The sequence below is a fragment of the Phaseolus vulgaris genome, chromosome 7 (assembly GCF_051622355.1).
Source record: "Phaseolus vulgaris cultivar YP4 chromosome 7, ASM5162235v1, whole genome shotgun sequence".
Taxonomy (NCBI): domain Eukaryota; kingdom Viridiplantae; phylum Streptophyta; class Magnoliopsida; order Fabales; family Fabaceae; genus Phaseolus; species Phaseolus vulgaris.
This window is the reverse complement of record NC_143504.1, coordinates 43,215,684-43,238,174: the sequence shown is the minus strand read 5'-3', so window position 1 is coordinate 43,238,174 and position 22,491 is coordinate 43,215,684. Positions and strand designations below refer to the sequence as shown.

Sequence of the window (22,491 nt, the reverse complement as noted above, 5' to 3'; positions counted from 1 at the left end):
CAAAAAGCCTTCCAAAAGGGTTAGGAACAAGCTAAAATGCTACCCACACCCCCCTATTATGCTAAAGATACTTTATTCTAGCCTATCTTTGCTATTTAGACTTCTAAAGTAAGCCCAATTTATTTATAGCATATTTGTATCTTATAAGAAGACCAAAAGGAAGAACTTGAGATACTTTGATCTTTGTCAATTTCTCCTTTAGTGAGGTCTTCACTTAAATGTTGAGATGACCTTTCATAATATACATCCTTGGTCATCTTGTTGTTGTCTTGGTTTGTATCAATAACCAAGGAGTATTCAAGAAATAAATGAGAAAAAAAAAACAAACTAACTTGTACTAAAAAGAGTGTATTGTATGAGATGTAAAAGAATACTAAAATTTCCACACTTCAAAAGAACATTCTCACTTTGTAATGAAAAAAACTGTAGACTTTGGAATTGATTATATATATATATATATATATATAATATTTGCATAATATTATGTGGTGTGGTGGTGGGAAGTGTAGTGAATAGATGGAATGTAGTGAATAGATGAAGAGTTATCTATCCGTTAGTGAGAGTTAGCGTTGGTGGCATTGGCATGGGCATTCCCATGGAAGGGTTGGCGTTTCTTCCATTTGCACACTCACAACTCCTCCTCCCGCTTCCAAAGCTTGCCGCCATTTCCAGTCCTAACAATATTAATAATACCAATGGTTCGTTACTTCCTTCAATTCTAAGTTTCTCTTATCTTCTCTACACCCTTCTTTGTGATTGTGATTGTCATCGTAATCCTAATTGCCATTATTATTAGGATTTGTGTTCCTCAGACCGCACCGTCGACGCTGCTTTCGTTTTCGCACTTCATTGTTTTCCAAGGCACAGGTCCTTCCTCTTCCCCAACACCAACAGCAACGGCAACAAGTCACAGTGAATCGCAATTGTGTGAGTGGGGATTCCATACGTCAGAGATTTCTTCATTTTTATGCTTCCCGCGGTCACAACCTCCTTCCCAGTGCTTCTCTCGTCCCCGATGATCCCACTGTTCTACTCACCATCGCAGGGATGCTCCAATTCAAGCCCATCTTCCTCGGCAAGGTATGCCCATGCCTCACCATCAATCACTTTACTACCTCTCCTATCTAACTTACTAATTACAGGTTCCAAGACAAGTACCTTGTGCTGCTACTGCACAGAGATGCATCCGTACTAATGATATCGACAAAGTTGGCCTAACTTCCAGACATCATTCCTTCTTTGAAATGCTTGGAAACTTCAGCTTTGGTGATTACTTCAAAAAACAAGCTATTCTATGGGCGTGGGAGCTTTCCACCTCAGAGTCAGTACTTTTTCCCCCTCCACTCCACCTCTTTCTTATGTCAAAATATATTATCATTTATCTTCTCTTCCATTTATCTTTTTAGGTTTGGTTTGCCACCGGACCGATTGTGGGTTAGTGTTTATGAAGATGATGATGAAGCTTTTCAGCTATGGTCTGATGAGGTTAGCTACAAATGGTTTTCCTCAAGGGTCATCTTATTTGCTTACATGATTAACTTCTATTTTGACTAGCGAACATTTGACAAAGCATATTGGATTGTTGTTCCTATTGCTTACTTGATTTCTGTGCAGATTGGTGTCCCAGTTGAACGTATAAAAAGGTTGGGAGAAGAAGACAACTTCTGGACCAGTGGAGTGACAGGTCCCTGTGGCCCTTGCTCAGAAATTTATTATGATTTTCATCCCGAGAGGGGATATGTAGATGCTGTAAGTATACCATTTTTAGATTGAAAGATTAAAAATCATTTCAGTGACATGTATTCTGTTGGGTGGTTGGGACCTGGGGGATGAAAGCAGGATCTCAATGATGATACAAGGTTTATAGAGTTCTACAACTTAGTCTTCATGCAATACAACAAAAAGGATGATGGTTCTCTTGAACCTCTAAAACAGAAGAACATAGACACTGGCCTTGGACTGGAGCGTATGGCTCGTATTCTACAACAGGTATATGTTCACTATGTTGATTTTTGTTGTAAAAGTAACCGTTTATATTTTAAGAAGTATTTCTAGGGCACTAGAACTATCATTTCATGTGCTCCTAAAGCCCATCTTATGTATAGCCAATGCTTTCTGCAGGTTCCAAACAATTATGAAACTGACTTGATTTTCCCCATCATAGAGGAGGCCTCTAAGTTAGCAAATGTTTCTTATGGTATTGCTGATGATCAGACAAAGAGGAATCTCAAAGTAAACATGACTATCTTCATACAAACTGCAGTAAAACCTTAGCATATTTTAACCTAAAGTTGTCTTTCTTATTTTTAATGTGTTTCATTTCTTTTTTGTTTTGTTTTGCCTTTTCTTTCTGATTTATCTTAGATTATAGGAGATCACATGCGTGCAATTGTATTTCTCATCTCTGATGGAATTGTCCCATCAAATGTTGGGAGAGGTTATGTGGTTCGACGGCTTATTAGAAGGGTTGCTCGTACAGGCAGGTTGCTTGGTATAAAGGGTGATAGTAGGGGAGACCTTGAAGGAGCGTTTTTACCAATTATTGCTGAGAAGGTTGTGGAATTAAGTACCCACAGTGAGGCTGATGTGAAGAACAAAGCGCCTCGTATCTTTGAGGAGCTGAAGAGAGAAGAGCTTCGGTTTGTGCAGACACTGGAGAGAGGAGAAAAGTTGCTTGAGGAGAAACTTTCTGATGCCTTATCAAGTGCAGAGAGAAATGGAACTGTTCCTTGCATGGCTGGCGAAGATGTGTTTCTATTGTATGATACTTATGGATATCCAATGGAAATAACAAAAGAAGTGGCTGAAGAACATGGTGTGAGTATCGATATGGATGGTTTTGATATTGAGATGGAGAAGCAAAGGCGTCAATCTCAAGCTGCACATAATACTGTCAAGCTTACCATTGAAAATGGGGAAAATATTGCAGAGAATGTACCTGACACTGAATTTATTGGATATGACAGACTTCATTGTAAAGCAATGATAGAAAGCCTCATGGTGAATGGAAATCCAGCTGTCCAGGTCAGTGAAGGGAGTAATGTGGAAGTTTTACTGAATAAGACTCCATTTTATGCTGAATCAGGGGGTCAAATTGGCGATCATGGTTTTCTATATATTTCAGAGGGTGATGATCAACCAAAAGCTGTTGTGGAGATAATAGATGTTCAGAAATCATTAGGCAACATATTTGTGCATAAGGGTACAGTCCAAAAGGGTGTTGTAGAGGTTGGCAAAGAAGTGGAAGCAGCAGTTGATATGAAGCTGAGACAGCGAGCTAAGGTGCAAGAATTGTTGATTTGCTTGTTTATAGTCATATATATTTTCAGATTTCAAACTTACAAGTTGTCCAAGATTATAATAAGTATAGTTGGGTTTTGTAGGTCCATCATACTGCTACTCATTTACTACAAACTGCCCTTAAAAAAGTTATTGGTCAGGAGACCTCACAAGCTGGTTCACTGGTGGCATTTGATTGTCTCAGGTTTGATTTCAACTTCCACCGACCACTTCATGATTCTGAACTTGCTGAAATTGAAGTGCTAATTAATGGATGGATTGAAGATGCAACACTACTTCAAACCAAAGTGATGCCTCTCGCTGATGCAAAAAGTGCTGGGGCTATTGCAATGTTTGGAGAAAAATATGGAGAAGAGGTAGGATTTACTTCAAACACTTGTAGTATTGACCTTCAAAGTTCAATTGGATTACTTTTGTTTTAGTAGTTCTAAGCTTGTAGACTACGTTTATCATGAAATGTGTATTCAAAGTAGGTGACCTTCAGGGAAGGTTTAAAATACAACTAACGCTCAAAACAATACTTCTTCTGACTTAAATTCCCTTTTTACTATTGTTAGATTGCTACTCATGCCAAAAAAGTGCAAATTTGAAATATGTCCAATTACAATTACAATTGACATGCGCTTGCACATGGACCAGAGTAGTCAATCATGTACAGCACAATAAGATACTAGGTTCTGTAAATCCTATTAGGAGAATATTCTGTTAATGAAACTGAAAATAATGTTTAATCCTAATTGCCCATCACTTCTATGATAGATTACAGTTATTTGTTCCAGATCTTCTCATCAATCAAGGAAAAGATTAAGAATATGTCTTTATCAAGCTGATGTATTATGCAGCTTATTTTGGCTTCAAATTTGATGTACTGCAGGTACGTGTCGTAGAGATTCCTGGTGTATCAATGGAACTATGTGGTGGGACTCACGTCAATAATACTTCTGAAATTTGCGGTTTTAAAATAATATCAGAACAGGGTATTGCATCTGGAATCAGGCGTATTGAAGCTGTAGCTGGTGAAGCCTTCATTGAAAATATCAATGCCCGAGACTTTTATCTAAAGCAGCTATGTTCCACTCTCAAAGTATGTTCCATGATCTTGGCTTTGGATTTTTCAAAGCCTTGCCAAAATTTTGAAAAAGTCACAGTTCGCCCTCGGGAGAACCAGTTAGTATTCATTTTTATCTGTATTGACCGAAATTTTAAAATTACCTTGTTCGGTTAATATCTGTGTTATTCCATTATTGTGATCAATTAGTATAAAAGTTTGTGCGCATAGACATCCTTTTGTTTTCCATCTTACACTTTTGATGGGGGAAGGGGTACGGATCAGAGAGGCAAACCATCTTATTCTGTACAAGATGGCATTGAGCATAGTCTGGACTGGTTTTCATCGTGCCTTTCAAATGCTTATTGATAAGGACTTAGATATTAGGGAGTACCTAAATTTCACATCGAGTAGTATAGGATGTTTGGTGAAGAAGTACTTAAGTGGTTTGATTCACCCCCTTAGCAAGCAGAGTATCAGTTTGTTCACTTTCTGGATGTGCAGACATTGTTGCCATCAACTTTGAGTTAGACTACTCTGCTCGGGATAAGGGGTTTCTGAAATACATTGTATTTTAATTCAACAAATCATGGTATATCTCCCTTTAGTGTACGTTCACCTACACTCAGTTCCTACTTTCTCTCATGTGCGATTTTAGTCCCACATAATTTTCTCCTCAATTTTTACTTTGCCAATTGGAAAAAAATTGAATAGAATGTTTAAACAAAACTTGCAAATGATGGTGATGAGATAAAAATATGATAAGAATATAATAAAATAAGAGAAAAAATAAACATTAATGTAATCACGCATTCAGGTTGACATTATTTTAATATTGTTCTTTTTGAGAAGCCTTAATTTTAGTAATAGGGGTGCCATTTTGTGTTTCCTTGATTGTGAACTGGTTTATTGAGTTGCAGTTTAAGGTAAAAAAAGTAGTGTCATTCATTGTAAATTTTGTAACTCTTCTGTTTGTTTTCTGTGTAAGAAATATAATTTCTTTGATTGGACGTAGGTCACATTAGCCAAATAATGTACTTCTTTTGATTATTGTGTTTTTTTGTTTTGTCCTCATCTTTTGCCACAACAGTTGTGTTATATACACAGTATATCAATATATTGCTTCTATTGAAAGATGTTTTGAATTTTTTTAGAATATTTAACTCTTTGATTTTTATTTGAAATACAGCGATTTAAAACTTTGCATGATGATGACTTGCTAAAATATTGCATCAATCTTGAAAATATTTGAAGTTTAGGTGAACCTTTTGACATTGATGGTCTTGATCTACTTTTAGAATGGAAAGTATTGTTAGAAGTGCTAACAAAATAAAGTTGTTCAAAATTAAAATTGCTTAAATTGTATTTGAGATCAACTAATTGTAAGATAGCTCCAATGGGCTAGCCATATTATTTATAAGTGAAATATCAAAATTCTTCTATTATAAACCTTTGGTTTATAATTTTGTTGCTTAGAAAGAGCTAGAAAAATAAAATATGATTGATGAGTTGCATTAGATTATGCCTCAAACATAAATTTTGCCCTAGGGTCAAGAATTCCTAGAGGTAGCCATGTGAAGGATGATAGGTAAGATTCAATTGCCTTTCCCATGACAAAAAATCGTCTTGGGGCTGGTTGGCTTTCATTCATTCTCTGATTTTGGAATAGAACAACTTTATCCCCTATTCCCAAACTTTCTTTCTTCCGAAACAGCAAATGTAGTTCCTTGGTCTCTCTTAGACGCTATATTCATCCTGTTTTCATTGTCAATCAATTCTTAAGTAGGAACTATTATAGATTCCCATTTGGCTGCTTTTAAACTTTCTTCTCTACCTTTTATTTTGCAAATTTCAATAGTGCTTGTACTTTTTATTTTTGGATCAATTACTTTTGGGTTTTATAGCTTTTGTCCATGCAAAAAAATTAGACATGTCAAACTTACCCTGGAACTAAACATATTTATGCCTTTAAGCAGGCAAACTTTAAATCAACCTTATCTACGGAATCGCTTCTTACTAATGAGGAGGCTGTAATAGATGCTGCTGCATCTGAAGCCCTTGCTCTTGCTAAAGCAGCTGTGAAGGTTGCAAAGGATGCAGCTTTACTAGTAAAAAAGAAGCCCCAAGCAGAAGCAGAGTATAGATCCCATGTTTCTTCAAAATCTGATGATTTATTTCTCAAATGGTTTCAACATATGGATGTGGAAGATGGTGTAGCAGGGGAATCCATGGGTGCTGGAGCAGAAATGATGGAAGGTGTTGACCTAAGCCCCAGTGAAGAGGAATCTGATGTAGAACCTTCCCATGAGGAACTTGAGAGCCTGCAGGAACAACTTTCCAACTGTATAGCTGTAAGATCTAGGCGCCAACCAGAAAGAAAAGCTAAAAGAGTCAGAGCAGCAGAGAAGGCTTCCACAAATGTTGCATCTTTTAAGCCTGGCTCCTCCAGCAGAAAAAAGCGTGTTTCCATGCAAGAAGTAGATTATTCAGATCCACTTCGTTACTTAAGAACAACAACCACTACTTCTAGGCTTCTCACCTCAACTGAAGAAATCAAGTTGTCAGAAGGAATACAGGTGGAATTTGTGTGTTAGTGATGTGTTATCAGTATTTTAGGGCCACGTGGTGTAGAATCATGCATGCACTTAACTCCCTTGGTTGTTGATATACTCGTGAATCAACTAATAATCAGTATAAAATCTTCACAAAGTGTATGTTGATCTTGTGATTTTGTGAATCAATATTTGTCATTCTTCATTTGAGACAAGCCTCATTTATCTGGCTTGTTATTTCCAGCACTCTACTTACCACATCACGTAGTCTTTTGCTCAAAAGATACCATTTAAATATATTTTCTATGAGCTGGCTGCTTCAATGTTTCTTCCTATTTTATCTTATGTATGCTTAAAATGGAAACTCATAAATTTAAATTTCCACCTCATTATGATCATTATGTTTTCCTAGAGTTGTATATGAAAGAGTAATTTCTCACATTTACTTGACATTATCTTACACTTTTTTTGTAATTATGGGCTGAGAGGGCTGTACATTATTCACACACCTTTAATTTATATTTAAGAGTATGGAGTTTTTTTGTTTTTTAGTTGGGAGGATGCTCTTCAAGATTCTTCTTACTGGTTGGTTGGACATTCTTATAGTTGAGAATCATCCAGAAAGGAAAAAAGAGTGTTACAAGGAAGTCAGCAATTTGTTCATTTAATCATTGGAATTCAGCTTGTTCAGATGTATTAATCATAAAAGATTTTAGTTCAGGACCATCTTGAATGGAAAAGAACGTTACAAGTTAGCAAATGTTAATTTAATCATAGTGAATCAGGAGATTATATAATTTAGGTGATTTTAATACTTAAGGTTGTAAATATATGCCAGCATAGTTTTTTCTGATTAATGAGTATAATTTTACTATTTTGCTTTTATTGTCTAATAATTCATTTGCCCATTCTTCTGCCAATACAATTCAGGACCTTCTAAAGCTTGAAAGAATCCAGGAGGATCTTGTAGAAAGATGTGGTGGTCAGCCCACATTTGCTCAATGGGCTGCGGTGGCAGGGGTAGATCAGAAGACACTTAGGAAACGTTTAAGTCATGGTAGATTTTGCAAAGACAAAATGATTAAAAGCAATATAAGACTTGTCATATCAATTGCAAAGAATTATCAGGGATCTGGGATGAATCTGCAAGATCTTGTCCAGGTACATTCTCACCTGTTTAATTTTGCTTAAATAATTAGTGATGGTGGAAAACATGGCAACTGTATCCATTCCGATAATAAATTGTTTTAGTGTTTGTCATTGGTTTCCAGGAAGGATGTCGAGGCCTTGTAAAAGGTGCTGAAAAGTTTGATGGTACCAAGGGTTTCAAATTCTCCACCTATGCTCATTGGTGGATTAAACAGGCTGTTCGGAAATCACTTTCTGATCAGTCAAGAACTATTCGCTTGCCAGTGAGTATTATGTGAAAAATCACAAGCTAATATTTGTTAGGAGTTGAAATTACTCTAATATTTATAAGGGACTTTGTGATTGTAATATTTTTGTTTTGACAGTTCCACATGGTGGAGGCGACTTACAGAGTGAAGGAGGCAAGAAAACAATTGTACAGTGAAAATGGAAGACAGCCTGATGATGAAGAAGTTGCTGAAGCAGCTGGGTTGTCTATGAAGAGGCTTACTGCTGTACTTTTGACTCCAAAAGCTCCCAGATCTCTGGAACAGAAGATTGGAATCAACCAAAATCTTAAACCTTCAGTCTGTCCTAATCTTGTTCAAATTTGTGCTTAAGAAAAAAAAAGGAAACTCTTTTCTTTAATATGATGTTTCTTTTGGTGAAACTTGTGTACTTTTGTTTGCCAGGAAATAATTTCTGATCCTGACGCTGAAACAACTGAAGAACAGCTCCTTAAGCAATTCATGAAGAAGGACCTGCAAGAGGCACTGGACAGTCTTACTTTAAGGGAGAGACAGGTGGTAAGATGGAGATTTGGCATGGATGATGGAAGGACGAAGACCCTACAACAGATAGGGGAGATGATGGGTGTGAGTAGGGAGAGAATTAGGCAAATTGAGTCGAGTGCTTTTAAGAAGCTTAAGAACAAGAAGAGAACCAAACATTTCCAGCAGTATTTGGTTCCATAACCCTATCAAATATTGATGTTAAACCGCTGTATTAATTTGTCTTCATGTGCACATGCTAGGCTCATAAGTTGTTTTTTCCTAATTTGTTTTTCTTTAAGCTTTGCACGAAGATTGATTTTTTTTATCATAGGATACTGTGTCACTTAGTTGTTAGATGAATTTAAATTCTTAATAAATGTCCAAAGTTGTCTCTCCATAAATATGTTGTTTAATATGCTTGAATATCTTATTTTATAATTGCCTATTTCAAGTGAATTGTTTATTGTGTATGTTAATATGATATAAAATGATGGGGAAATTAATGAGGTTGTCACACGCAGGATACAAATGTGATGGCTATAATGGAGAAAGGGATAAAAAGTTATTTGTGATTGTAAATTAGTTGTTGTGCTCAAAGTTGAATTTTATTGTATTGCTACACGTCTAACTATACTCTATGGTAGTGATTGCTAGGCTTTAAAGGGACAGCAGCAGAAATATTTGGGAGTTGCAAAAGGGAGATTTTTAAGGTGGATGTGTGGTGGTCACATAAGAAAGGACAAGATGCAAGAGGGTTCTATACAAGGAGATATTGGTGTGACATTGATTGAGGAAACGGAAATCGAAGATCGTTTAAGATGGTTTGGTCATGTACAAAGAAGGTCAATGGAGTCATCACTGAAGGGATTGCATGGTTTTTAATCCCATGAATAGAGGGCGAGTCAAAGAGAGAGACCAAGGACATTGGAGAATTTTTTTAAGATGAATAATTTCTTTGAGAGTTTGTCCTTATTTGGAATAACCAAAGTCCCTCATCGACTAGGGACAAAGTCAAAATACAATATATAAGTGTGAGTAATCATCATCTTACAAGTTGGTTTTGTAAGGTTGAATTAGGTCTAAGTCCACTTTATAAGAGTCCTTAACCTAGTTTAATGGTGTTGTCTAATTCATGAAAGCCAAACTTGTCCTAGTAGAACAAAAAATTTGTCGTTGGATGGGAGGTAAGGAGTGAGACTAGGAGGTGAAATATGTGATTTAAAACCTTATATGGATGGAGGACATTAAGGGGTAAAGTTTCCCTCTTGAATTAGGGGGGTTGACAGGAAGATGCAATTCCTCTACACTTGTAAGTCTTCCTCCTTTCATTACTTAAACATCTAAACAAGGCAAGTTACCCTTCACCCATCTCTTTATCTATACCCTTCATCTAAAAGCTTAATACAGAGCTTATAAGTTGTATTTTATAATTTGGACGAGAGATTTTTTCAGCCTACTACCAGTTATATGGGAATTCTGTGTAGATTATACATATTTTATACCTCTTTTTATGGTGATTTTACCCTCCACAAACCTCCTTTTTCTTTCTCTAAGTTTAAAGCTAAGTTCATATTTATTCTTCAGCAAATTCTACTGTATTGGGGAATCTTTACTCAGAAATTTGCATGATAGGCAATTCTCTGAATTACTGTCCATTTTTGTCTTCTGAATTCAACCCATATCACTCCAGATCCAGACCAGAGAATTTTTTATCTCTTGATACCTCAGATTTATTTTCTTGCAAATCTTACTTCCAGATTCTCACTTCATCTCAGCAGTGATGTTTTCCTTCCAAGACCAGCCAACTTGAAAATCAGTTGCTCTTATGGGTTAATTCATTTGTTTTGATTGTTGTTCTAAACTGACTAAATTAAATTAATACCGAGTATTTATTTAAATTCAAATATGTCTAACTGCCTTTTCTCCTTATCATTGTGTCATGTGCAAATTGAGTCATGAAAGTGGTTCTTATTTGTTTCTACTCTGCTTGCTCAGGACTTCCCCTTCATCAGAAGTTATTATGTGTTAATTCTAGAAGTTTTGTAATCAATAAATAGAGATATTGGAAAGCTTTGACGTTATTCTCAATTCAGTACTGTTTGGTGGATGTGGTTTGCAGAAATGCTAATTTTTTTTGGTCAAGTGTTGCTTCTTGAGTTCATTTGGAGTCAAGTAGTTCACTTAACTTCTTGTGGTATTTTAATAAAGGTCTTTTCTTTGGTAGATATAAACTGAGATTTTTGCGTTGTGTTACATGTATCATGTTCTAAGTTTTTTTTGTTCTTTAAATTTTGTTTAGTTTTGAGGTTTCCTTATCCTGTTGCATTTCTATCTTTCCCTTCTTTCATAATAGTTCTCTGTTTATATAAATAAATGAAGGAATTATGAATAAAGAATTATTACGGGCTTAATGTGTATGCCATGAGGTTAATCTCTTAGAGAACTTAAAAATAAATGGGTTTTTTGACAAGGGCTTGGATATTATGAGGTGTTTAAATCCACATCGAGTTGTGTGGCTGCTCGATGGACTTTTTTTACTGCTTCATTCTCTCCCTTTTGACACTTACTTTTAAGGAAGGGTTTTCCGAGTGTTTGGGTGCTTGTTATTTAGTATCAGAGCTAGTCGCTAGTGTGTCGAAAAGCGCAACCTACAAAGTGACTCACAAAAGGTTGAGTGAAATCTTGTGGAGTGTTAGTAGAATACGATGTCTGATGGGATATTTAAGTCTTGTTCTCCCTTGACAGCTAGCTAAGGGAGAGTTTCCCAAGTGCTGGTGATCTAGTTTTATGGTCTGGTTAGAAAATTTAACATCTATAATTGGATTTGTCTTCAAATGATTCATTGCAATGTTTATACTGTGTTGTGCTGACATGTATTTTTCAGGTCTATGAAGAAGGCATTGATTTAGTTTGTAGGATGCCGTTGGCCTTCATCCTGATATTTTGAGTGGTTCTGTCATTCATGTCTGAAAAGGCAGAAAATTCTCAAGGAACCAAGTATCCACAATGAATTGGCCAAATGTAGAGCTACCTCAGTTATGGGTGAAGCAAATCCCATACTTTTGATGTTGAGAGACTCTGTGCCACATACAACTGCTGTGCGGGTTGGTAAAGGATTTCAAGCAGAAGTTCTTGACTGGTCAAGTCCGATGAAAGGGTAACTTTTGTTTTATTCACAAATGTCTGGAACCAAATTTTCTATGGCATTCTGTAGTGGGTGTTTTTTTACATTGCTTTAAATATGAGCTTTTACTACTATTATTTTGTGTAGAAAACTACTCTTTGAGGGGTTTAGTAGAATAAAGAAGTTCTATCTCTTGGAGTTCTAGTTTGTCCTTTCACTTTGAATGGCAGCTTCGGAGTTATAGAACTAGTTCTCATGGAAGGTTCCATGGAGTTCAATGGTCAAGTAAGGTAGCATTTGTAACTTTTTTTATCTTGAGATTTGAGTACCCTATGAAGGTGCATTTGTGGATTTAGGGTCCATTTGTTGTAATGAGGCTAATTGTCTAGGACAAAGGCAAAACATCCAAGATAAAGGGGAGTAGGTGTTAGGATCCCATGTTATATAAAAGGGTGGGGTGTTTGGTGCTGAATTTTTGGAAGACATTTTAATGATTAAGTGGTTTGTAAAAAAAAAACTTCTTCACCGAATTGGAATGCATATAAGTCAACATAAGTGGAATGGTGACATCTAACCAAGGTTGTTAAAATTGAGAGTATATAAACTCATGGAGAGTCCATAAATTCCTCTCGAAGACAAGTGAACTTGCAAGAGTTAACTGAATGAAATCAAATATAATATTTAAAACAGCTAATCATGGTATCCAAATAGAATATACAATGCATTAAGTGACAAATATTCATCACAATATACTTCTCTTCACCTTATAAGACTTCCAAAAAATCCCATTTAGCATTGAAATTCTGAAAAGTCTTATTAATTTGTGAATACCAAGTGTTTTAGTTCTTGAGAATATCCTAGATGTATTGAGTGAAAACCTCCCTTATTCTTGTGGGTTTTGTTGATGCAATTATTGGTTTCAAACGTTTAGTGACTGGTGGGTATATAGAGTATCATGATCATCGGGAAAGGACTAGAGGTATCAACTAGTCAAGGATCTTCTTCAGAGCCAAGTTGGCATAGTAAGTATCACCTACCAGAGATCATTTTTGATGTGGTAGGTATTGTTTGTCTACCTAACACTCATTGGAGGGTGGTCATGGTCTTCGGATGCTTATCAAGGGAAAGCCCTTTTAGGTAGGCCATGGTAGTTGGTTTTCTAGTGGTCAATTTGAAGGTGATTTCTCTCAGATGAAATTGCTCAGTCAAACAAAAATCATAAGAGTAACAAGAAAGTTGTTTCCCTAGTCATTTGTTCCTTGCTCTGATTTCCTTGAAGAACAGTTACACAGACACTACTACTGTTACTCTTGCAAAGAAGAGATAAAAGTGTAATCAAAATTCTCTAAGCAAAACACATCTATCCCATTGCGAAGCTTAAACTCCTATTTATTGGCTTGCAGATCACCATTCCTTGTTTGAGCATCCATTGGTCGCTTAAGTGAACCTTTTACTTCAGTGCTAAGCTCAATCATGTCACTTGAGCAAGCCTTTTACTTGAGTGGTAAGTTCAATCACGTCGCATGACCTATCTGTCACTTGAGTGACGTCTTTCTTCCTCATTAAGATGTGCATATCGTTTGAGCGTCAATTAGTCGCTCAAGCGATCTTCTTGCTTGACTCTACAGTTTTCTTCATGGCTTGAGCTTTGGTTTGGAATTTTGAACTGATTTTTGGCTCCTTGCTTGAGCGTCCATTTGACCTCTAGTGTGCTTCACAATTGGCATTCGTCACTCAAGCTCTATTTGGTTACTTGAGCAACCATTTCTTTGCAGAGCAACTGGCATGTGTTTCTGGAGCGATGCTTTGGTGCTCAAGCGGTGGCTTCACTTGGTTTTTTCTCTCTTCTTTTTCTTGATTTTCTGTAAAAAAATGTATTCAGAATAAAAGTATAGTAATAATATTGAAAATGTATATTATTTGGGCTTTTGGAGATCAATTAATCTATTGAGTGTGGATAAGTGCTTTAATTTTGATAGTTAAATTTACTTAAATTTTGCACTTGTCGTTGGAACAAAGGGCATGCAGTCTTAATAGAACAGAGAGAAACGAAAATAAAATTTAGTAGAGGATAAACTAATTTCATTGAAAAGATTGTGTAGAACTATTTATATCTAGCTAGCTGTTGACTCAGCAGTCTGATACAGATGAAAGTTAGTTATAAATGAAACTTCCTGACTAGCTACTTTAACAACTATAAAATACAACAAAACGGTAATTCTAGATATCTCTAATATGTCTATCAGTTTCCACATGCTTGATCAGTCATGCTGGATAGGTTTCTAATCAGTATATATGGCAGCTTTGTTATCACAATACAGTTTTATAGGGAGAGTCATTGAAATTGTAGCTCTTCAAGAATCCTTTTCTACCACAAAGCTTCACATACTCTTTCTCTGGCTCTATATTCAGCTTCAATACTACACCTTGGAACTATACTTTTACATAATTAAATTGCCCATGCCATATCTAAATGTAGACTGTCTACCTGTGACTGAGCTAGTCCAAGCTTTGAATGTTCTTCAGTCAGCTGCCACACGACATCTTCTCTATGAGGCTTTATTAGTCTTTACATGGTTCAACATACATATGTTGATGGGAGTTCCTGCATAAATTTATGAATAAACTTGACCTTGAGTTATTTTCTTTCACTGTGGCCTTTCCCTTTTGCTACACTTGTTAAACCTTGTTCTTTACCTATTTTTGGAGGTTCATTGGCAAAGAACAGGGGCTTAAGCTTTTACGTTGCATTTTTAAACAGATCCTTTGATAAAATAAAACACATGTAGCATAAAAACAGTTGATGTGAATACTCTCCTGATTGGTTGATGGGTTTAACATTCGCAAAATAAAGAGCCTATGCAAGGGAAAAATAACATCCTGTACATTTATATTTAATAATACGACCTACAAACTCAAGGGAAGAAGTAAGGGAGTGTCTCACGCTGATTTTGGTTTGGAACCCATTAAACCAAGTAGAACATAGAGCTTTAATTAGAACATCCACACCCTGGTCTGTGTCAGGTATGTCTAGAACCTCAATTTGTTTGCCTAAGGTCTTCTCTCAAACAATTGCTTTGTGTGTTCATGAAGAACATGAATGTGGGCAAGAGCAGCTATGGTCAAATTATTAGGGATGTAGTGATGATGAACCCCAAGTTCAACGAGAAGAGTTCCTATCTAGGTGAGACTTCAGTTGTGGCAAGGGATAAACTTGGATTCTCAACCTCTGTACTAGAATGAACAACCGTTGTTTGCTTCTTTGACCACCAAGCAATGAGGTTGGGGACCAAGAAAAATTATCACTCGAAGTGGAACATCAATCATCAAGATCATATGCCCTATTTGCATTACCAAAGGAAGTAACATGGAGAGAGGCCCAAAGGAAGTTGCTAGGAGAAGATGAATATAAAAGGTTGAAGAGAGAAAGAAAAGATTGAAGGAGAGAAAGAGAGATGCGATAGAAAGATATCACTGTGTAGTACAAATAATAGAAAAGAGTGGGTATTTATAATACCCAATACTGCATAAGATGCAGGTAAAACAGTTTTAACTGCTATAACTAACATCCCCCCCCTTAAATTAATGGTGTGATTTAGGTAACACCATTAATTTATGTGAGAAACTAGAAAAAGGGTTAGCACTTAAAGGTTTTGTGAAGATATCAACTATTTGTAACGTAGCAGGAACATGAAGAAGATGCAATTGTTTTTGTTGAATGGCATCTCTAACAAAGTAAAGATCTAACTCAAAATGTTTGGTCTTGGAGTGCATTATGGGACCGAATGGTGGGAACAATTGAAGGAAGACGATCTTTTGAGTTACAAATAAGCATTTTTATATCAATTTGATTCACAAACCAATTTAATTTTAAAGCAATAGTGAGTATTAAAAGGAAAAGAAAGAATAGGGTAAATCCCTTGTGTATATTGAACACATAGGGTTATGTTTATATAGGAAAAGAAACTGTTGGAGATCCCACATCGACTAGAGATGACAATATTTCATTATATATAAGTGGGTGCAAACCTCATCCCATGAGCCGGTTTTATGGGGGTTGAGTTATGCTTAAAGTCCACTTCGTAATATAGTATCAGAGCCATTTCGATCCTATCCTAGCGAGTGTTTGTTGGGCTTATCGTGCCACCCGCTATCGAGCCGTTATCGGACCACCCATAATATGTTGTCCCACCCACGAGCTGTCATCCTCGGCGTGAGGGGGGGGGGGGGTGTTGGAGATCCCACATCGACTAGAGATGACAATATTTCATTTTATATAAGTGGGTGCAAACCTCACCCCATGAGTCAGTTTTATGGAGTTGAGTTAAGTTTAAAGTGCACTTTGTAATAGAAACATATGGGCTAAGCCCATTACATAAATAGAGATATCTAGTAATATCTATAATATCTCATAATATCTAATTATATCTAATAATATATAATTATATCTAATAATATTTAACACTTCCCTCAAGCTGGTGCATATAGATCATATGTACCTAGCTTGTTACAAATACAATCAATCTGAGGCCCTGGTAAGGATTTAGTAAAAATATATGCTAATTGATTATTTGAATTAACAAACTCAGTTTTGATATCTCTCGATATAATCTTTTCTCGAATGAAATGACAATCACTCTCAATATGTTTAGTCCTTTCATGAAAAACTGGATTTGAGCTAATATGAAGAGCAGCCTAATTATCACATATTAGTGGTGATGAATAAATGATAAAATATTCTCATTTCATTGCAATGGCTCACCCTTTCGCTGCCAAGGAGTTTGCTGAGGCATTTCTTAAAGTGGTTTGTTTGCAAGAGTTTCCCACTTTGATTATGACCAGATATTTATCCAGCTTATTCTGGAAAAATTGTTTAAGTTAGCTTGTGCTAAACGCCTCTATAGTTAGACTTGTCACCATCAAACATACTGACAGATTCAGGTGGTTAATAGGTGATAGTTATACCTTGCACCGTCGTAGTCTTTCTACTTATTTCACATACAGAAGAGAGAAATGAATAAAGCTTGAGAAAGGAGTAGTATGAGAGTGTCCCTTGTTTGTGCTTAAATTGCATTAATAAAGCCAATATTTTTGTTTGGCAGGGCACCTTTTTTTGAAGTTCAAACTGATGTCTGTGAGTGCTTTTGTGCTATCCATTGGGATCCATCTCATGCTGATTGTGCTGTACCTCAGGTGAAATATATTTAACTCTTCAGCTTTCTCCTTTTTGTTGATTGTCTTGTCATGAAGGTGTTACTTTTTAATGCTGAGTTGAGAAACTCATTTTTTTTTTTCATTTTCTATCTATTTGCTTAACAAAGCTTGAACATAAAATATTATGCTGAAGTATTTCATTTTAATTTGTTTATGATTAAAGAATTCCTTTTACTTTGGTTGAATATGGCCAGAACTCTATTTATATTTTTTTGCTCAGCATGGCCAGAACTCTATATGCTCTTGCACAGACAATGTTGTTGTGTTCAATGGAGTGCATGAATATAACACAGATACAAGTATTCAGAAGAATCAGTACAGGGGACACAACATCATATATGGCAAAAATATAAGATACAATACCATCACAACTAATATATCAATGAGTATTAAATTTTATATAAAACATAATATTGAGATGTTAAGCATAAAACAGTTAGCATTTGTTAGACATGTTCAAATATATAAAAAGATATTTAAAATATTTGATACTGAAATCCATTTTAAATTGTAGGAGAGGTATAGTGAGTAGTATTTTGTGTGCCTTGTATGTATTCGATATGAATATAGATTAGGACAAGGTCTTATAGCTCATTGTATTCTTATCATAAATTACACAATACAAAATATCATGTTAAATCCTTTATTTTGATCACTGCAAATATTATCATCTTTCATTGAATCTTATCCGTTCCCCCTATTTATTTGCTGCAGGAGCTTGAAACAGATCAAGTACTGAAGCAACTGAAGTATGTGGAAGTGGTATGCAAACTGCATAACTTTTATTATTGTATTTATGTCAAAGGAATATTTGGTGATTGATTGACAGTTTGCGTTTCTTGGTTTATACTTCTGTTTGTGTGCTAATTAGGGTTAATAATTTAACGAGACTTGAATTGGTTTGATTAGTAAGGGACAAGGACAAAGGCAAAGGCTTTTAAAATGCATCCTAGTAAAAGAAGTTGTAGAAATATTGAATATAGACTATTTGTTGGCCAATCATCCTCTTATGGCCCTCATGGCAGTCATATATCTCTCGTCATTCCATGGAAGTTATTGTTTACATGCTGAAACACAGTCCACATCATTTTTGCCTTTTAATTTCCCCCTTCCCATACTACTATATTGCATTTGCTTACGAAAGTTTACCTACTTACATGCTCATACAGCTACGGCCACGAGTTGCTGCTAGACGGAAAAAATCAGATTGCACACAAATAAGGATTGAAGTCTGGTGAGAGAGCTGGATATTTTTGTTCTTCTACATGCTATGCTATGCTCCACTATTTCCCCATACAAACCCAATTTTTAGATGTTCCATGCTCATGCCTTCCACTGTTATTCTATTTTTAAGGCATGACATGATGATAGTGGCTTTCCAAAATAATATTTCCATTTTTTTCTTTTCTTTTTTCCTTACATGTGTATCTATTGCAGGTAGCAGAAACAGTGCAATGGACCATCATAACTTGTGTGTAATTTCGCCCATCCGAGGGACTCCATATCCGAGTGATGCTCACTCAATTTAATTTTTCATGCCATCTTGGTTTGTCTTTTCGGAAGTAAGAATTTGGATTTATGTACTAAAAAAAAATGTCCTATTTTGCGTTTAACTCCTAAGGAAATCTGACAACCACCCGATAAAACGTGGCATGCAGAATATGCAAAAAAAAAAAAACATAAACCCATCTGGTTTGATCAGCTTGACAGTTTCCCATTCCTCCATGCACATGCACTTGCTTACTCAAATTATTCTCTTTCAATGAGACTGCAGAAAACCACTTTCCCCACTAAAACATATCTATTACAAAATAAATAAAAAATCAGCAGCATTATTTTTCTCTTATTCCTGCAAGTTATCAGAAAATAATAGCCTAATTTCTAATCCACCAATTATCAATTGTGGCTTCTCAGACAATTACCCTGCACCTACACACCCTCAGATTTGACAAAATGTTCTAAAAGACACACTACCAGAAATATAAAGCAAAAGATCTTCAAGTCAATAATTTGAAGATTTTAAATTTGTCAAGTTTTATGGTTAGGTTTACCTAAAGACGATGAAGTTTTTGATCTTGGATAATCCCTTCTATTTGTTGTTTCCCTTGACAGAAATTTTTTGTAGTCAAGGTATTGGATACATAATTTTCATGGTTGAAAGTTGACCTGTTCGCAATTCATTCATATCTTTATTCTCTACTCTCTTAAATCCATCAAACACAACTGACTTTACTAATTACACAACCGTGGTGGATGTATTCTTTTATTAAGAGTTTCCTTCATCACTCCGAGCTCTATTTCACTATCTTCTTCTCTCCAAACAATTCATCCTAAGCATCAAACTTACCCAGATTTTTCTTACCATTGTTTAGGATGTAGCATCTGCATCAAAAGACTTTCTACATTGAGCACATCATGGATTAGAAAGTTGTTTTCGTTGCCTATGGTACCTTTGTCAAGGATTTTTTCTTTGTTGTTGTCTCCATAAGTCACGTGCCCTTCTTGTTTGAGAGTGATGCTAACGAATTTTGATGCATCTCTAGTCATATGTTTGAAGCAACCACTGTCTAGATACCACATATGCTATTTTCTCACCAAGCAATCCTGCAAAATTTTAAATCAGGTGGCAAGATCTGGTCCCTTACAAATTTGGGTCCATGAATGTTAATTTGATTCCAAGGAACCTTAAGATTCTTAGGAACCCATTTTAAGATACCTTTGGAAACAGAAAAATTTCTAATTTTACAGAATCCAATAGAGTGCCCCTTTCTCATACAGTAGAAACAACAAACAACTAGTTGTTTCGACCTTTTAACCGATTGATTTTTTTTTTATGGTTGAAAAAGGTTTTGAACAACAACTGTTTTTGTTTTGTGGGTTAAAACCCAAACCAGATTCCCAAAAACACACTTTTGAGATGCTCAAACATTTTCAAGATTTGATTTTCCTTTTGAAATTGTGTCAACAGTTTTCACAAGATACAAAACACACTTTTGAAGAGGAGTTTTGATTAATCATTTCAAGATTTTCAAAATCAACATTTGAATTAATCAAATATTTTTCCAGAACTTTGATTTTCTCTTTCAACCAGTTGTTTTCACTTTTCAACCAATTATTTGAAAGGGTTAATCTTTTAGTTTCTTCATGAGTTTCTTGGAAAGCATTAAGAAGTTGAAAATAATTTTCACAATTATTGGAAAAAGATTACTTTGATCCAGATTCTTCTTTTGCCATAAGACAAACCTCCATCTTGAATTCTATAGAAGATGATTCAGCAAAGGGCTCATCCTTGTCCAGTCAGACACTCCTTGGGTTCTTGTGATATTTCTCAAGAGTATCCCACATTTTTTTGGCTGAAATACAATATGAAACCTTGAGAAGTTCATTAGAATCAAGGGCAGAGACAATTACGTTCTTAGCTATACAATCAAGGTGACCTATTTCATTCTTAGATAAAGCATAATTATTTTCAGACATATGTATGAAAACATTGTTTGAAATAACATTCCAGATTTCTTTATCTAATGAATCAACAAAGAATTTCATTCTTATACACCAAAGCTTATAATTTTCACCACACAACAATGGTGGTTTGTTTAGAGAGACACCTTCCCTAAAAGAAAACTTGCTAGCCATTAAACTTGAATATTTTTCAAGAACCTAACTCTTGATGCCAATTGTAAGAATTAATGGCTTAAACAAGAGGGGGGTGAATTGTTTATCAAAGATTTTCGCAAATATTGAATAAGAATGAACATTTATCAAACAATCACAAATAAGCAATTAAGGAAAGAAATCAAACAATGATTCAGAAACTGTTTACAGAATTTTAACCGATTGAAATTACATTTTAATCGGTTGTTTATATTAGTAGCAAAAGCAGAATTAAAACAAACAGTTATAAGGAGTTAGAGAGAGAGATTTAACAACCAATTTTATACTAGTTCACTCAACCTTGAGCTACATCCAGTTCCCAGAACAACCACTGAGTTCCACTAGTAATAACTTACAGATTACAACAACACTACCACAAAGAGGTGACCTTGAAAATCACAAGATCCACTCACCCTCTTTGCAACCACACACATCAAGTCAGAAACCCTATGACTTTGCATGATTTCACACACACTTACAAGTTTATGAAAGTACAATTACAAGAATCATGAAAGGAATAGAAAACACCCGAGATTACAGAAACCAGGAAGTCCTATGATCATATCTTGTACCAGTGCAAAGCTAAATAACAATCTTGCAAACTTTTGAAAACTTCTTTCAAAAACTAATCTCAATCTCACTTTGATTTCAAACGGTGTAAAAACTTGTTGTTTTTTTGTTTTGAAAGAAAGGCTATATTTATAGCACTCAAAAATTAGCCGGTCAAGGCAACATTTATGAGCCAAAGCAGTTTTGACCACACCCAAAAAAAATTAACAGGTTTTCAAAAAACTGTTAGAAAATGTCAATCAACCGGTTGAAAATTCGTTTTAACCGGATGAATTGGTTACGCAGTTACATAACCAAGTCAAAAACAATTTAAAAACCTTTAAACAAGCCAAGTGAAAAACAACCGATTATTTCGATAATTCAACCGGTTGTTTTTCTCTTTGCTTAGAAAAATACTTTTCTTTTTAAAACAGATTGGGCAAGCTTTGTGCAAGGGCTAAGAACTGATCTTTACATAGATTATAAATACTCTAATCTAAACCCAAACCAAAAGCAACATAGCTTCAAGCTTCATCATGGATTTGAAATATCAAAGCTCTCATGCTCTACAGAGTTAATTAAAGCCAACACTTCTCAGAAAATTGAACTAAAACAGTATGTTTTTCTTGAAGAAAATGGGCATAAGCCTGTCGTAATAAGCAACCTTTTATCAGAAAAAGAAGAGCAATAGGTAATAGAAGTGTTGAAGGCAAATAAAGAAGCTATATGACTTGAAAGGTATAAGTCCATCATATTGTATGCATAAATTTTACATGGAACAAGATTTCGTAGCTAAAACTCCAAGGCACTTAAATCCTTCTATGAAGGAGTTTGTTAGAAAGGAGGTACAAAAGCTTTTAAAAGCATGAATGATTTATCCCATTTGAGATAGTGCTTGGTTTAGTCCTATACAGGTGGTGCCTAAAAATGAGGCACGATAGTTATTCATAATGAAAAAAAATGAATTAATTTGTACAAGAACTGTTACAGGATGGAGAATATGCATTGACTATAGGAAACTAAAACAAGCTATGTGGAAGGATAATTATCCATTACCTTTTATGGATCAAATGTTGGAAAGATTGGCAGGTAGAGCATATTATTGCGTTTTGGATGGTTATTCAGGTTATAATCATATCGTGGTGAATC

General features: G+C 35.4%; 2 protein-coding genes across 8 annotated transcripts; both read left to right on the top strand.

Moving 5' to 3' along the window:
• The first annotated feature begins 469 nt into the window (after nucleotides 1–469).
• On the top strand, nucleotides 470–9,202 carry LOC137828652 (alanine--tRNA ligase, chloroplastic/mitochondrial). 6 transcript variants are annotated; one of them, XM_068635313.1, is made up of 15 exons: nucleotides 470–698; nucleotides 797–1,080; nucleotides 1,143–1,321; nucleotides 1,407–1,485; nucleotides 1,615–1,749; nucleotides 1,840–1,989; nucleotides 2,122–2,232; nucleotides 2,365–3,282; nucleotides 3,384–3,656; nucleotides 4,175–4,384; nucleotides 6,325–6,924; nucleotides 7,831–8,061; nucleotides 8,172–8,312; nucleotides 8,415–8,615; nucleotides 8,721–9,202. In XM_068635313.1, the coding sequence occupies exons 1-15, from the start codon at nucleotides 584–586 to the stop codon at nucleotides 9,000–9,002; spliced, it is 3,909 nt and encodes a 1,302-aa protein (XP_068491414.1). In that variant the 5' UTR covers nucleotides 470–583; the 3' UTR covers nucleotides 9,003–9,202. The 6 variants fall into 6 exon arrangements, 4 of the variants coding, with proteins under 4 accessions (XP_068491414.1, XP_068491413.1, XP_068491412.1 ...); XM_068635312.1 differs by having other exon boundaries at nucleotides 481–698; nucleotides 6,322–6,924; XR_016523072.1 differs by having other exon boundaries at nucleotides 486–698; nucleotides 4,175–4,467.
• Nucleotides 9,203–9,621: 419 nt separating this feature from the next.
• On the top strand, nucleotides 9,622–18,840 carry LOC137828653 (uncharacterized). Of its 2 annotated transcripts, XM_090304492.1 has the most exons (6): nucleotides 9,918–10,110; nucleotides 11,686–11,958; nucleotides 17,028–17,118; nucleotides 17,854–17,901; nucleotides 18,309–18,373; nucleotides 18,577–18,840. In XM_090304492.1, the coding sequence occupies exons 2-6, from the start codon at nucleotides 11,840–11,842 to the stop codon at nucleotides 18,578–18,580; spliced, it is 327 nt and encodes a 108-aa protein (XP_090160618.1). In that variant the 5' UTR covers nucleotides 9,918–10,110; nucleotides 11,686–11,839; the 3' UTR covers nucleotides 18,581–18,840. The 2 variants fall into 2 exon arrangements, with proteins under 2 accessions (XP_090160617.1, XP_090160618.1); XM_090304491.1 differs by having other exon boundaries at nucleotides 9,622–11,958.
• Nucleotides 18,841–22,491: the final 3,651 nt, after the last annotated feature.